We start from the raw sequence: 14,875 nt of genomic DNA on the forward strand, positions 1-14,875 counted from the left end.
TGTAATTGAAATAGAAACTTGAGAAACGCATCGATGGCAAAACGGAAAATGTGAAGTATGAGAGATTTGTGCGGACGCGGTTTGATCATCCACAGACAAACGGAGCTTCAAATGCAGCACAGTCTGAACGTCGTCACTTCCTGAGGTCCAGGAAACAACCTGCCTGCACTTTCAAAATAAAACTCCCCCGCCTCTGATGCTTATTTAACTTTTTAAAAACACACCCGGGACCTCGGGAGACCTTTGTGTTGCATTTTCACTCAAATTCATAGAAAATATTTTTTTAAAACACATCCCACTAACAGCCCACTAGGTTCCCCACCCTCCCACCAATCCTCCCCCCCCCCCCCCCCCCCCCGGATTACAAACTGCATGTTTCACCACAAACACACTCACACACGCATCATGAACAGTGCACTCTGGCTGCAGCAGCTCACCACAGTAACCGGCTTGTTGTCTATTGCTTTTTACTGCCTGTGCTGCATCCTGCTCTTTTCATTTCTTTTTTTTTTATCTCTGTTGGTTCGTCTGTTAATTTTCTTCCCTAAATCATTTTTTTCGTTCGTATGTGCTTTGTCGTCTCGTCTCTTTCGGCTCTGTCAGCTGATCCTTCACGTTGCCCGTCAGTCCGTGTCTCTGCTGTCTAACGCTGCAGCTTTACTAAAACTTTACTACAACTCCCACAGGGCATTGCGGCAGGTTCAGGTGACCGAGAGTCGGGTCACCTGAGTCTTCCCCCTGACGTTTTCTGGATCTGCACATGTTTTCAATGAATGTGATGTTGGTCAGCTGGCAGCTCCAAAACGCTCAAGTCTGAGTTTAATAAAAAAAACGTGGCTTCTTCTGGAAACAGAGATCTTTTTTTCTAATCGGGATAAAACCACAAGAAAAACAAAGCTGACGCCAGTTTGCCTGAGAAGGTGCATGAACTGGAGAACGCCACAGAATTCAATCATCCTCAGAGATGGATGTTTCTAAGAAAAACAAATGTTTGAACGTCCACTGGCCTCTAAGAGAACTCCACCAGAGTCAAAGAAAAACACTCACAACTTTTTGAGAATCAGTGAAAAGCCAGTGGACGTCTTTTTTTTTGTGAATCTGAAGAATTTTCAACGGCAGTGCCAGAAGAATAATTTTCCATCTCTGCCGGCTCCACAGAGGAATGTGACTGCCCTTGAACGAGGTCGTTTCTCCGCGGTCACTTTGTTCTCTGCCAGTTTGTGCTCATGTGGTCTGAGACTGATCCGTTTTGATCCGGTCCCAAACTACACTTCAGATCTCGCTCCGCTTCGTCTCCGTAGGATCCAGAGAAAGAGCCGCGGAGCTGCCAGCTGGAAGAACCCATCTGGGTTCACACCCTGTCACCGTGTCTCCGTCTGAACCGGACCGGTTCTTACAGCTGAAACAAACAACAGTTGTTGAGACTGGATGTTAAATGCTGTCGTCGCTGCAGCGTGAAGAGTCGGCATCGTTCTCAGCTCATTAGTTCCTCCTCTCTGGTGGAAGCTGCCTTCAGGCTAAACTAACCAGGAAGGAGGAACTCTTCTGTTGTGACGAAAAATCTGCCGACTCTTCGGTGAAACAGTTTTAAAGTCTGACGACGAATCTGTTCGTCTTCGGTTCAGTTCGGATGAAGACACGGTGACGCAGGAGAAGTGATTAACGTCTACTTTGGGGTCAAAGGTCGAGGTCGACGTCTTCACCGTTAAATGAGCTCTGTTCTAAAAAACGTATAGATTTTAGTTCAAATCTGTGAAAGACTTAAAGACGGTGAAGGTGTTTGACCTCGGCCACAGATCCGACACTTCCACAGACCGCCGCTCTGAATGGCTCCTCGACAGCTTTTTAACGCTTTCTTCTTTCTCTCTTCTCGGCTCGCTGCTTGAGTTTCATCAGATCTGATGGTTTCTGCCTAACGCTTGTCCAGAACTTGTCCCCTTCCTTTCTTCCTTCCTTCCTCTCTTCCTTCCTTCCTTCCCTCCTTCCTTCCTTCTGCTTAGGCTGGTCTGTGGGAAATAAAGTGAACCTGAGAAGCTGCTGGGTACCTGTGACCGAAACCTTTCAGTAAAGTTTTGAGCTTCAAGCTTCAGATTGAACTGTTTTGATGAAAACACCTCGTCACCCAGCAGCTTCTCTCTCAGGTGCTTTCAGAAAACCTGTGTCTGAACGATGCTGACTCGTGTTTCTGTCCGTCTGTCTGACTGTTCGACTCCTGACACAGGATTTAACTCGTACACTGGAAACTCGGCAGGAGTTGTAGGATCGGGAGAAGTCTACAAGGACCCGCGAGACAAATGGACAAAGAGGTGAGTGGTTGTTTTCTCTCTGTTTACGATTTAAAGGACTCATTTAAACCCAGCGATGATTCCTCGACTTCTGTCGTGTTCAGATCTCTTGCACTCGATCCCGTGCATTCGAATGTTGAGATCAAATGTCTGAATCAGTTGTTTCTGACATTTTCTGGAACTTTTCATGTCAGAATGTCCAGAAAGAGTCAATGTGAGAAAACAGCAGCAAAATGTCTGGTTGTTGATGAAGTTTCATCACGTACGTAACACGTAGGAGACAGAGTGAGATTCCAGAACTTTCACTCTCACTCTTACTCTCTCCTCTCTCTCTGTCTCGCCCTTTTGCTCTCTCTTAGTCACTCTCTTTTTTCCTGTTTTTGTGAAAGACAATCTGCGGAAAACACCTCTCTCTGTTTCACTTTCTCTCGTCCACGCTCTCATGCTCTCTCTCCTGCTTTCTCTCACTCTCTCTCACTCTCTCTCTCCCCTGTTATCTCTCTTTCTCTCCCTCTTTCGCGCTCTTTTTCATTATCTCTTACTCTTTCTCTGTCTGTCCCTCTCTCACTCTCTCCCCTGCTCTTGCTCGCTCTCTCTCTCTCGCTCACCCTCTCTCCCGCTCTCTCCCCCTCTCACTCTGTCGCTCACTCTCTCTCTTGCTCTCTCGCTCTGACACAGTCTGTGTTGAACCCGTGTGTGTGTGTTGCAGTCAGGAGCAGGAGAACTCGAACCCCGGCAATCCGGAGAGTTTGACCTTCAAGGAGCGTCAGCGCCTCTTCTCTCAGGGGAAGGAAGTTTCCAACAAGGTCAAGGCGTCGCGCAAACTCATGGAGCTGGAGAACGAGCTCAACACCAAGTAGACCCCCCCCACCCCCACCCCCTCGCCTCCCAGCGCCACCTTAACACCAGCGTCACCACGGTAACGTTAAGGTGCTCCTGGGACGACAAAAAGAAAAAAAAGAGCGTCTCCTCTCGTTTGTTTCCCCCGTTTTTACTTTTTTTATTTTAATCATCAAATAACTGGACCGTTCACTTTTCTCGACGTAGCTATATCGTTGCAATAGAAGAGACATTTATGGCTTAAAAATTTTCCTCCCCTCATTACGTCAAAGATGTATAATGATGAAGCACTGTAAAAAAGTTTTAATTTTATCTGGTGAGAATTTGAGAATCACACGACAAAGGGGGATATATTTTTGTTTGTAAAATGGTTTTTGGGGCCGAGGGACAAATGTTTATTCTCATTTTAACTTTTGTTTTTTTAAATAGCTAACTGAAACATGAACAATTTTATGGTATTATTTTATGCTCTTTTTTTCTGCATCACGTTGTTTTCACACTTTTAATTCCTCCTCTTCATTATTATTATTATAATTTTTTATTTTCTTGTTTTTTAAAAGATTAAATTCTCAGTGAGTGGAAACACTGTTATTTCATTCCGTAGCGAGAAAGCATGGGATTTCTTTTTGTGATGTTTTAGATAAAACTCTTGACGGATTCTCCAGAGAAGGATCTTAAAGTGCACAACATTACTGTAAATATTCGGGTCCACGACTGTCTCACTCTTTTACTACTGTAAGAACCTGCCAGGCTTCTAAAAAAACTGCGGAACTGATGTGATTCAACAGCGTTTGGTGACAGAAAATCCAACAGGAAGTTCGGCCAGACTCTGGACGGTCTCCCTGCTGCTGGAGTTCAATTATTTTTTTTTTTTTTTAATGTTTCGCCCCGAGCCTGAGGTGACTGTAATTTTATTTTATTTTAAAATCATTTCTTTCTTGCAGAGTTGTGTGAAATTAATTGGACTGATGACAAATTCAAGCCAGAAACAGGAACTCACTTTCACTCACAATGTGATTCATGTTGGTTTTCACGATAATAAAAAAACCCCAGAAACAAACAAACGCTCTTTAAGTCTTTGCTCCTTTTGCTTTACAGATATTTATTTCAAACTCCGGGGGTGGTGGAGGGGGGGTGGGGACGGAACTTGCTTTAACTATTAAATGTGTTTCTGAGACGCGGATCACACTCATACGTCTGAAAAGTTGTTTTCACGCCAGTCGGAGGAGTTCTGGATGTTTCGTGTTTAAGTTGTGATTGTGACAAATATACAGACGCAAAACCTCCACAGTCATATTCACCAACACCACCACCACCGCCGCTGCTGCTGCGCTGATGTAGAAAAGAAACGCACCACAAACCCCAGTGTGAGTCCAACAGTTAAAACCAAACATGTGAAATCTCCTCTGCAGTTTCTCCGAGTGACTCCACCCGCGTGTGGATTTATTTTAACTCTCTCTCTCCAGGAGCCTCAGATTCTACACGAGAAAATAAGTGACCTGTAAAAACACAAGACATCTGTCTCCTCCCCCCCCCCGACAACAACAACGACTCCTTTCTAGGTTTCAAAATGAACTGAATCATTGAGATGGTTTTATGTTTAGCCTTTTGTAAATCATTAATAAATACAGATTTTTCAACAGTGCAGGCTGGAGGTGTGATCTTTTGTCCCTGACGTTGACATGTGATGATTGTGTTGTTGCGTAAACGAGACTCTGCACATCTGTAACAAGTGAAGGAATAAAAAAGGCAGAATAATAAATCATGAAAATGTCAGTTTACTGAGAAATAAAACGTAAAAGGGATAAAAAAGTACAAAACACTTTGTTTACAGTAACGATCTCTGAACTTGCTCAGAATTATTTAAAAACACTTCTCAGTACCGCCACCCAGTGGTGAACGAAGTGCTCGTCATACTCCAGCTCGTCTGATGTAAAAAGGTTTTAGCTTTTTTTCATAAGTCGGTTTTTTAACGAGCACAGTGACGATGATACCGTCTGAATTTCTTAGAGGAAAGAAAAGGATTTTAATTTGCACCTGAAAAGGTTTTACTGCATTAAATAGAAATGTGATCAACACAAAGGAAGTAAAACATAAAACAAACAAAACATCACGTACTTCTGTTCATTTGCTCGAGTCTGAAAAATTATTTCTTTTCAAGTCAATAAAACTTAAAGAAGATGCAGTAACAGAAGTAGAACTGAAACTTTAACGTGTCTCCTCAGGTACTTCACATTCAGCTCTCATCGTTTTCTAGCAAAGGAAAAGTTTAAAACATATAAAACATCAAAACACAGCGAATGAACCTTAATGTGGAAATGAAAACTTATTTTCATCTTCGTCATGAACAGATTTAAAATAATTTAACTTCTCAAGAACTCAGTTTTAAGGAAAATAACACAGAGCTGAAGTCTCAGTCAACAAAACATCAGTTTCCTCATAAATGAATGAAGTGTTCACAGAAACATTTCAACCTGAGTAACAGACAGAATCAGTCATGTGACGTGAGGCTAACGATACCGCACCTCCATTGAAAACAAGACGTGTCTCAGGTTGATGTGACGCTGGCATCGAACAAACTGCCGCACGGCCTCACTGCTCGTTTTACATGAAACCATCACATGACGTCGCCTGAAACACGAGACGAAGACCGACTGTCAAATAAAGTTGATTTACACACGTGAAGATTCGTCCTCAAAGTACTACTTGCTACTTTTAAACTGCAATAATCCTCATGATGTTTTCACTAGTTCGTTTCATCTAAATTGTTTTTTTCTTTACCCCAGAAAAGGTCCTTTATATTTAAATATTTTATATTTAAATACTTTATATTTACACCCTCTCTACGGAGGCCGCCATGTTTTTTACAGTAGCCCAGACTGGACACTCTAAAAACATTTTGAGTTTTTATGACAATTAAAGTTTACCACAGGTTCTGTTTCATGTTTGGAAGGAGAGGGGGAGGCGAGGGGTGTTCAGCTGCAACATGACACTTCACCACTAGATGTCACTAAATACTACACACTGTACCTTTAAATATAATAGAGGATTTTTCAATTTGACTCAAATAAAGAATGTGAATACTGCGATTTACTCGCTTTGCTCACAGAAGATACAATAAAATAAGTTTCTGGAATCAACATCATCTAGAAATCTTCAAACCTTCAACCTCTCACTTGGCACCAAAAACATAAAATGTGTGAAAAACTTACATCGAGAGGATCTGGACAAAGAACTGAGTAGTTCCCTTCCCTCAGTTTCCTCAGCAGAAGGATCGGACTTCCCATCAGAGTCTTCAACTTCCTGTTCGCACTCTGTCTCAATGTCCGAGCTCAGAGGGACGATACAGGGGATCTGCTCCTGGAACCTGAGGACGTCACAAAGATCGTTTCAGGTTTTATGTGTTTAGCTTGAAATGATGCAAACATTTGACTTTTCTCTCGCCCCGGCAGCAAAATGACCGAATTTCAAGTTGATAAATTTAAACTGGTTCCAATATTTTACATTTCTAGATTCTGAGTCCCTGCAATGAAAACAGATGAATAAGCAAAGAAAGAAAGGTCTGACTGAACTTCCAGTAAATGTATTAAAGATACAGGAGGAATCGAACCTGAGTCCCAGCATGACGTCCATATAGTCGGCGTGTCCGGCCTCCACCAGCTCCCTGGCAACATGGGCGCCATCTGCGAGAATGTCCACCGTCCAGTGAGTGTTTGACACAAACTCTCTGAAGAAGATCTGAAGGTTCTTCTGGTACAAACATTGTTGAAAGAAAACCGCTGCCTCATCGGTCCACTGTTTGTCTCCACCCGGCTTCACCCCTCGCAGGATGCAGGGGTAGGTCACTTTGGGAAGATTTATCAGCTCCTCCGGAAGCATCTTCAGCTCGGAGCAGTCTTTGTGTGGCGTGCACTCATAATGCCCATAATCCACCAGGTTTAGCACCACAGTGGTGTCGGCATTCACGATTTCTGTCCTGCACCACTTGTTCTTGGAGTCTGATTTCCAAAGGCAACAGGCGCCTTGGACTACGTGGGCTTCAGGGAGATGAGACGTCTGTTCAGGGAGGTCCTCCAGCATCATGGACACTTTGTCCATGATGGAAAGCAAATCCTCGAGGACGACGCTGAACTCAGACGGAGTCGTCACTGCAGCAGCGAAGCCAAAGTATCCGGTGTCTAAGTCGATGGGAGCAAAGACAAGTTGCTGAGGACGACTTGTGTGCAGGTCGTTCTCTGCGGCCTCGTTCTGAGTTTCAGCCTCTGATGGGATCCTCTCATCGTGTTGCTGTGGTGACATGAGGAACAGTCCGTTAACAACGATTTCAACCATCCAGCGGTTTTTAGCTTCTGAAAAACTCACAAACACCACACTGACGTCTTTGCCGATCAGTGGTTTCAGCGTTTCACACCAACATTTTCCGGCGTCTTCTCTCTCACTGAACCCAAAGCAGTTTATTCTGCACATCACTGCAAGGTTCGGGATTTTTGTCAGTTCACCACACTGACGTCGGATCGAGGCATTTGGAATCTCTTCTGTTAATCCATGATCCACCAGGAGGACCTTGCTCTTTTCCTCACCTACATGCTGAACGACAGCCCGTTGCCACTCGTTGTCTGTGTGAACCTGAACTAAGCACTTGAGGCCTTGTTTGACGTCTCCGTCCACTGTCTCACATTTGCACAGGTTCTTAGCTGTGATTCTTTCAAGTGCAGCGAGCAGGTAGCTGGTCCGAGCAAGTCTGATGTAAAAATCTCCGTCGCTCTGGACGGAGAGAACTGTTCCATTCTCTCTGTCTTTGGCTTGAATACTCGGAGGAATGAAAGCATCAGTACAATCGTTAATTGCTTGGACCCCGGATGTGGACTTTTTCCTGTGATTCCTCTTCAGACTCTTTTTTGTGATGAGACTTTTGTGGCGCCTGCAGGTTTTTACCTTCAGTTTTTTTGGCAGTGAGACATTTTGGCCTCGAACAGATGGCACGACATTCTCGGATGTCGTTGCTTCCTTCCCGCTGATTTCTTCTCTGACGTGGTTCCGTTCAGATGTCATATCCTGTTCCATTTTACCTGAAGTCACAGGAGACTCCTCCTCTTTTTCGTTTTCAGGGCCGGTTTCGACAACCGCTTCGAGTGCTGCTGGAAGGTCAACCTCTCCGTCAAGAATCTCGACCTTGACTTTCCACTGGGTTCCACGTTGACAGACAAAGTCGACCATGACAGGCTTCTCCATTACGGCATCGGTGAAAGAGGCATCACTTTCAAAAGCGCTCGTGTCCAACAGGCAGCAGAATATACTGAATCTAGGCTGAGAGAGATACTTTTTTGGTATCAGGTGGATATTCTCCTTCTCCACGACTGCTGAGTTCCCATAGTCCACAAACTCAACTGCGAAGCACGAGGTCCCTTCAGAGTCTTTGACCAAAGAACGATACAGAGCACCGTCTTCCTCGTACACGGCCAGAACAACGTCGTTGATTCTCACAGACACGGCGGCCTTGAGGGAACTTCTGAGGATACTAGAGTTGAGATCTTCACACATTTTCAAGATGGCGGGTTCATCATCTGACAGCTGAAGGAAAAAGCTGTCGATTGAGTTGATTTGGGAGACGAAACACTTTGCTCGGAGACCAGCACTGATTTCCTTGTCAGGCAAACATGGGAGTTGAGGGGTTTCTGTTTGGTTTGTGTTTTGTGGTTGTTCTGAATTTGTATCTTTGTCTTTTTGTTGTTTTACCTGAGAGGTTTTCCAAGTTTTTTTAGGGGTGCTGCTCATTGTCTTGTTGTCATTTTGTTGTTTCATTTTTGTGTTCTTGTTCTGAGCTTTCCCATGAACACAGTTTTTTGTGTCTTCTTTCTTTTTTGTGGGTGCATTCCCAACTTGAGGACCTCTGATGGGAAATTTATATTTCCCTTTGAGTTGGCTCGTACACTTGACTGGACTCTTTGTGTTTCTCTTATGAAGAGTTTCAACGTTCTTCTTTTTTATCGCAGGAGCAGAACTAACAACAGTTTTTTGTTTTGGTGACAGGCTAAGAATGAGCTCCTTCACCTTCTCATTGACGTTAACGTCTCCGTCAAACAGCACAACTTCAAACGAACCATCTTCACTCCTTCCAAGGATGTCGGCTTTCACCTGCTTGTTGAGGAGTGTTCTGTCAAGCCATTCCTTGACATCTGCATAGAGCTCCTCCTTGGACACTGAAGCGAGGCGAAACCTGAGAGCCTGCATGGGTGTGTACAGCAAATCAGCAGAGTCTCTGGGAATGAACGTGACGTGGGTTTTCTCAGATATGCTTTTGTTTCCATAATCCACAAAGAACACACTGAGATGCAGGGGTGACTGAACAGGATGTGCTAACACTCTGTACCATTTGCCATCAAGATATTTTGCCAGGCACAGCTTCCTCGCCACAGCTCTTGTGCTGGATTTCATCATTTTCTCACTCTCTTCTAAGATTTTCTTTTCCAGCTCTTCGATGATTTCTGTGTTTCTCTCAAGGTGGCAGTAGACCTCCCACTGGTTACTAACGTTAGTCACGTAGACTTGTTCCTCTTTTCCAGGACTCAGATCATATGAGGCGTAGACAAATGTCTCAGGAGACGCTGTTGATAATTGCTTTGTTGAAATTGTTGCCTCTGTTGCCAGACCCTGTTTAACAAGCCAGCTTGTTATGTTCTGTTGGGTTTGGGTGTTGCAGAGCTCCACGACATTCAACAGACCTTTGTTTTGCATAATCAATTGAGAGACAACTTTACATCTCAGACTACCGGCGCTGTCGTGGACAAACTTTTTCACCGAGTTGCACACCTCCGGACCCCAGTTCCCACAGCTCTCGCAGTCAGTTGGTTCAATCAGGTTTGAAAAAGTGCACCTGAAAGCTTGTCCTTCCAATTCAACATATTCTGGCGTTATTGCCTGAAGATGATGCTCCTCGACCTGGATGGTTAAACCGTAGTCAATCAACATCACACAGGCATGATCATTCTGTCTGTCTGTGAGGAAGGCCCTGTACCATCTTCCATCTACAGGTGACTTAGCAACACAACACTGAACCCCTGATTGGAGGGGGGTCGTGTTAGTTGAGTAGTGTTGCTGAATTTTATCCATCAGTTCTTCCAAAGCTGGAACTTTAGGTTGGCACCAGAAATCTAATGAAGACTCAATGTTTGTGCATTGAACGTCAAACTCATGCCCAGGTTTGATGCTTAAAGGTTTGAAGCTGACAGAAGTCTGAGCCTTCCTGATTTCATTTTTGCACGAGTTCTCTTCCTCTTCATAATTTTCACTTTGCTTTGTTTTCAAACCAATTTGACTTTTCAGTTTTTCTGTTGCATCTGTGTTGTTTTGCACTGCAGACTCAGTGGTCACCTTCCAGCATTCAACTTGTTTTGAAGTGATCAGGAGATCGCTGATGCTCTGCCTGTTGTCCTGTCCCATCTCATAGAGGTCAACCACAAACTTGTTTTTTCTTATTTGGACAACATGGACCAGCAGGGCTTTGTTTGACACAGCTTGTCTGAAAACGTCAGAGGTGGCGCTAGGCCAGACTTCATCCAAAGGAAAAACATTGACAAGAGTACAACAAAAGGCAAAAGCTGATTTTCTGGCAAAGGCCTCTGGTATTTTCTTGATCAACATGTGTGGCACTTTCTCAATGTTCCCAAAGTCTATGAAAAGAACTTCAGCTCCATGCTCCAGAGTGTCCACCACCACGCCCCTGTAGAAATGCATGTCCTCCTCATAAACTGCACAGCACAGTGTTCCAAGCTCAGGATTCAGGAGCATGTCTTCCTCCAGCGTCACTTCACTAAAGTGATCTGCCATTTTTGTCATCATTTCTTCAAACTCATCATTGCGTTTTTGTGTTCTGATCCAGAAGTGGTTTGGATTCTGGACATGCTCAACGTAGCCCACAAAGACTGAGTCTTCCTGCACCTCTTCTGCTTCCAGTGTTTTACCAAGGGCTCCTCCCATGAAAGTTTCATAGTACAAATAACCACCCTGAGGTGACGATTCTTCTGTTCCAGAATTAGACTCAACTCCCTTTGGGGAAAGCTCTTGGGGGGGCTCTGGTTCGTTCACATGAGTATCTTCAGCACCAATCAATGTTACAGAGTACAGATGCTGCTCTTCATCAAAACTTCTGATATCCACGTCCAAAAGTCCTCCCAGCAAACCTGCCCTGAGGAGACCCAGCTGCTGAGGTTTGACGGCCTCGTCCTGTTCACTCAGACAGGAGAGCGAGCATGGGAACGCCATGATGGGTGTTGAACAGAGATCAGGTGGCAACTTGTGGACGTTCTCAACCTTAACAGATTCAAAGTATCCATAGTCAATGAAGAAAACTCTGACTTGAGAGTTGATGGGGAGACACTGCACGTAGCCTCTGTGCCATTTCCCATCTTTGCTTTTAACTGAGCACAGTAAACCCAGGTTTTCTGGAGTCGTCTGACTGTAATCTTTGGTTCTGTACTCGCACACTGAAGCCAGCTTGTTTGACATTTCCCAAAGATCTCTTTTCACATTGGCCATTTGACAGTGAAACAGCCTGGGGTTGACAGCAGCAGTTACTTGCACCTTTGCCCGTGTCCCACAACTCAATCTAGGTCTACAGAATGACAGAGTGTCTCTAAATCCCTGCACACCCGACAGTTTGAAGCAATAATCTCGTCCCCGTGGTTTTTCAATGAGTAAGTCAGGAACTGGCTCAATATTTTGTTTGAGCGGCACCTCTGTCAGCATCTCAACCAGAAAGAGGAAGGTATCTGTGTCCACATGTCTCCCAAACCCATGTTTAACAAGGTCGCTGTTGATGTCAGGGGCTTCTAATAAGAGGACTTTGTGGGGAAGGAGGGCTTGAATGTCACCAGAGACGCTTCTTCCAATCAGGTTAGAAAAGTATTCCTCCACTACAGCATGAGAACAACTTTGAAGCAGCAGCACATTTGCAAGGAAGCCACAAACTATCTTCGGAGGCAGGATGAACAGGTCGTTTGAACAGGAAGACACATGGGTAACGTCGACACTCAAGACGTTACCGTGATCTATGAGGAATACATCAACCAAGTCTTCTTGTCTGTTCTGAACTCTTCCTCTGAACCAGCGGGCAGAAGTCAAATCTTCCACAAGGCAAAACTCTCCGATATCCACTGCAGCTTTTGTCTTTGGTATGTTCTGTATTTCTCCCTGTAGAATGTTATAGTCCAGCTCACATATGGTGAGGTACTGTCCCTGGAAATGAATCAGGGTGGCTTCAGGGTTCCAGTCCATGTGTGTTAATTTCAGGTCCACTGGCCAAAGGGCACATGATGCTGATGGACCAGGATTCTGAGACCTGAAATTAAAGTGGCTTATATTATCCCTCAAGAAAAATCAAGGGTTCGTCCACTCAACAGTCCACAAGTGAAAGATTTTCGATTAACAATTATTTAAGGCTCAGGAAAGAAGCAAATTCTTACATTTAATAAACTATAACACAAAAAATATTTCCCATATTTCTCATGTTACCCAATTAATCAAATCAATTCTCTACATAGTTGCCAATTAGCTTTGTGTCAATCAACTAATCAATTCATCCACTAATCATTGCAGTTCTAAATTACTGACTAGTAAATTAGTTAATATTAATCAGCAATTATTTTGATAATCTATTAATTTACATTTGCTGGTTCAAATTTGTCAATTTTAAGGATTTGTAAACTGAATGTGTTTGAGTTGTATGTGTATATGAGCAGTAGATTGGGATTTTAAGGGCGTATGAATAAATAAAATGATACAAATATAGGCCCAGATCATGTGGAGGAGTTAAAATCATGATCAACTTTACATGGCAACCAGAGGTCTTCTGATTACTCTGAGTATTATGTCAGTGTTTTTAAACTGTATATAAATGAAATGAAAGAGGAAATATCCAGAAAACAATCAAACAAAAAAAAAACAATCTGCAGAGTAAATACAAAATAATAACAGTTTAAATAATATGGAAAGATTAATAGAAACGATTCAACAGCATCATTCTTATCAACCACTTTGTTTTACTTACTGTTGATGCTCGGAGTCCAGTGACTGCATGGCAGCAGCATCAGTAACCAACATATCCAACCAGAACCTGAGAGGAAAAACAGAATATATATAAATATTTATGCTTTTCACGAATACACCACAGCAGATTATTTATACATATATATAAATATATATATATGTATAAATTTACAGGAGTATGTCAAAGTCAAAAATATATAAGTATGCAACACTATATAAAGATGTATGAATGTATATTAAGGTATATAAATATTGAAGAATATTCATTAGAGTATGCAGTATGATAAAGTAATGTGTAATGAGTAATACACACACAAATAATGTGCAATAGGACACTAATGTGCATTGAATGAATTCAATCAGTGCAGGTGAGTATTTGTGCAGCTTTTATGTTTTGTTGTTATATTTATGTTTTAATTATATGTATTGATAGTGTCGTAGAATCTGACAGCAGCGGGAATGAAGGAGCTTAAACACATATTTATTATGTCTGCTAACGTGTGCTTAGCATTCCGACATTAACACAGAAAACTACTGAATTTAAAAATAAAAAATCTCCAGTAAATTGTCTCTTGGGTCAAGAAGACGTTCCGATATTGTGACCTAGCATAGCAGCGGTGTAGCTTCACCTTTAGCTGCTAACATCCAGTAAACTGTGCTAACGGCAGCTAACACGGCAGCTAACTTCATGCGTGGGTGTAACATCAGCCTCCAGCGGGTCTGCTCCCTCCCCGAGGCCGCCTCGCAGCGCAGGAGCACCGGATACGTGTCCTCCGTCAGGTGCCGTGTGTTCTCACCTGTTTGTTCCGCCTCGTGAGCTCCACCTGCCCGGGAAACAGGAACGGGAGCTAACGCTGCTACACCTGGATCGTCGGCCCGGACAGGAAGCACCGGACAGAGGGAGGCAGCAGCCGCTTCGCTCACATCATCCACAAATATCGGCCATTTGTATCACCCTGTATTCACTGAGGTATTTTTTTATATCGTTCTGACATTTTATTGTGAGTATAACAAAGTACATTAACAGATAAATACCTGGTGGAATACTGAAATAATATTTCTGACACCCCTAAAGTGGACTACACCATTTGGTTCCCCTTTTGTTCCCGCCCTCGGGGGGGTGTACATTGTCTCAGCCAATAGAAACACAGTATGTTAGCTAGCTAGCTTTTTAAATAGGCTATATTTCCTTATGTTTCCGAATCGGAGTCACGTGACTAATAATCGATATCAACACTAGTTTCACTTAAGTTATAAATTTCCTGTATATCGTTAATCGGACTGTATTTAAATTATGATTCTATTGTTAAAAATGTCCTTAAATAGCCGTTGGTACAGCTGCTCTGTTCGACTTTATCCATCACACGACATTCGTACGTCACCGGCAATCTGCGACTTCAACGTCTTGCTCAAAGACACTTCGGCTAATCAACGTTAGCTCGCCAAAGATAAACGTTTGTCCGACTTTGCTCACGAATGTTAGTTACGTGCTAGTAGTAGATGGGGCTGGTTTTAAAAAGAGAGTATTTACGATCCAATAAGATAAAATATGATAAGATACACGACGATACGGTGCAAGATTACATAAACATAATATATAAAATAGAGTAAAGAAAAGAAAACAATAGAATGTAAAGTCCCATAGATACAAGTGACGCTGAAAATAAAAGTATAAAAGTGTATAAGAAGTGAAAAATGTTCTAATA

At 43.1% G+C, this 14,875-nt stretch overlaps 2 protein-coding genes across 32 annotated transcripts in view; one reads left to right on the forward strand and one right to left on the reverse strand.

The window, feature by feature from the left end:
• afdna (afadin, adherens junction formation factor a) overlaps positions 1 to 4,770 on the forward strand; it is a 69,914-nt gene extending 65,144 nt beyond the window's left edge. For 29 of the 30 annotated variants that reach the window (XM_069514448.1, XM_069514451.1, XM_069514449.1 and 26 more), the window contains 2 exons: positions 2,222 to 2,306; positions 2,995 to 4,770. In XM_069514448.1, the coding sequence (XP_069370549.1) occupies positions 2,222 to 2,306; positions 2,995 to 3,145 (236 nt within the window). In that variant the 3' untranslated portion in view covers positions 3,146 to 4,770. The remainder of the gene's footprint in view (positions 1 to 2,221; positions 2,307 to 2,994) is intronic. The other variant, XM_069514450.1, reaches the window with a different exon arrangement.
• Positions 4,771 to 4,883: 113 nt separating this feature from the next.
• Positions 4,884 to 14,102, reverse strand: tdrd15 (tudor domain containing 15). Of its 2 annotated transcripts, none has more exons than XM_069514428.1 (5): positions 13,967 to 14,102; positions 13,171 to 13,236; positions 6,736 to 12,462; positions 6,338 to 6,492; positions 4,884 to 5,756 (listed from the first exon to the last, which is right to left on the reverse strand). In XM_069514428.1, exons 2-5 carry the CDS (start codon positions 13,221 to 13,223, stop codon positions 5,743 to 5,745), a joined length of 5,949 nt encoding a protein of 1,982 aa, XP_069370529.1. In that variant the 5' UTR covers positions 13,224 to 13,236; positions 13,967 to 14,102; the 3' UTR covers positions 4,884 to 5,742. The 2 variants fall into 2 exon arrangements, with proteins under 2 accessions (XP_069370529.1, XP_069370530.1); XM_069514429.1 differs by lacking the exon at positions 13,967 to 14,102 and adding an exon at positions 13,799 to 13,931.
• Between the last annotated feature and the right edge of the window lie 773 nt (positions 14,103 to 14,875).

The sequence above is a fragment of the Paralichthys olivaceus genome, chromosome 19, assembly GCF_024713975.1.
Source record: "Paralichthys olivaceus isolate ysfri-2021 chromosome 19, ASM2471397v2, whole genome shotgun sequence".
Lineage (NCBI taxonomy): Eukaryota > Metazoa > Chordata > Actinopteri > Pleuronectiformes > Paralichthyidae > Paralichthys > Paralichthys olivaceus.

Excerpts from the sequence above, each read along its gene's own strand:
- tdrd15 (XM_069514428.1), bottom strand. The coding sequence starts at position 13,223 with ATGTTGGTTACTGATGCTGCTGCCATGCAGTCACTGGACTCCGAGCAT. Across the intron at positions 12,463-13,170 it reads CTGGACTCCGAGCATCAACA|GTCTCAGAATCCTGGTCCAT; the intron begins GTAAGTAAAACA and ends CTTTAATTTCAG. Across the intron at positions 6,493-6,735 it reads GACGTCATGCTGGGACTCAG|GTTCCAGGAGCAGATCCCCT; the intron begins GTTCGATTCCTC and ends TGACGTCCTCAG.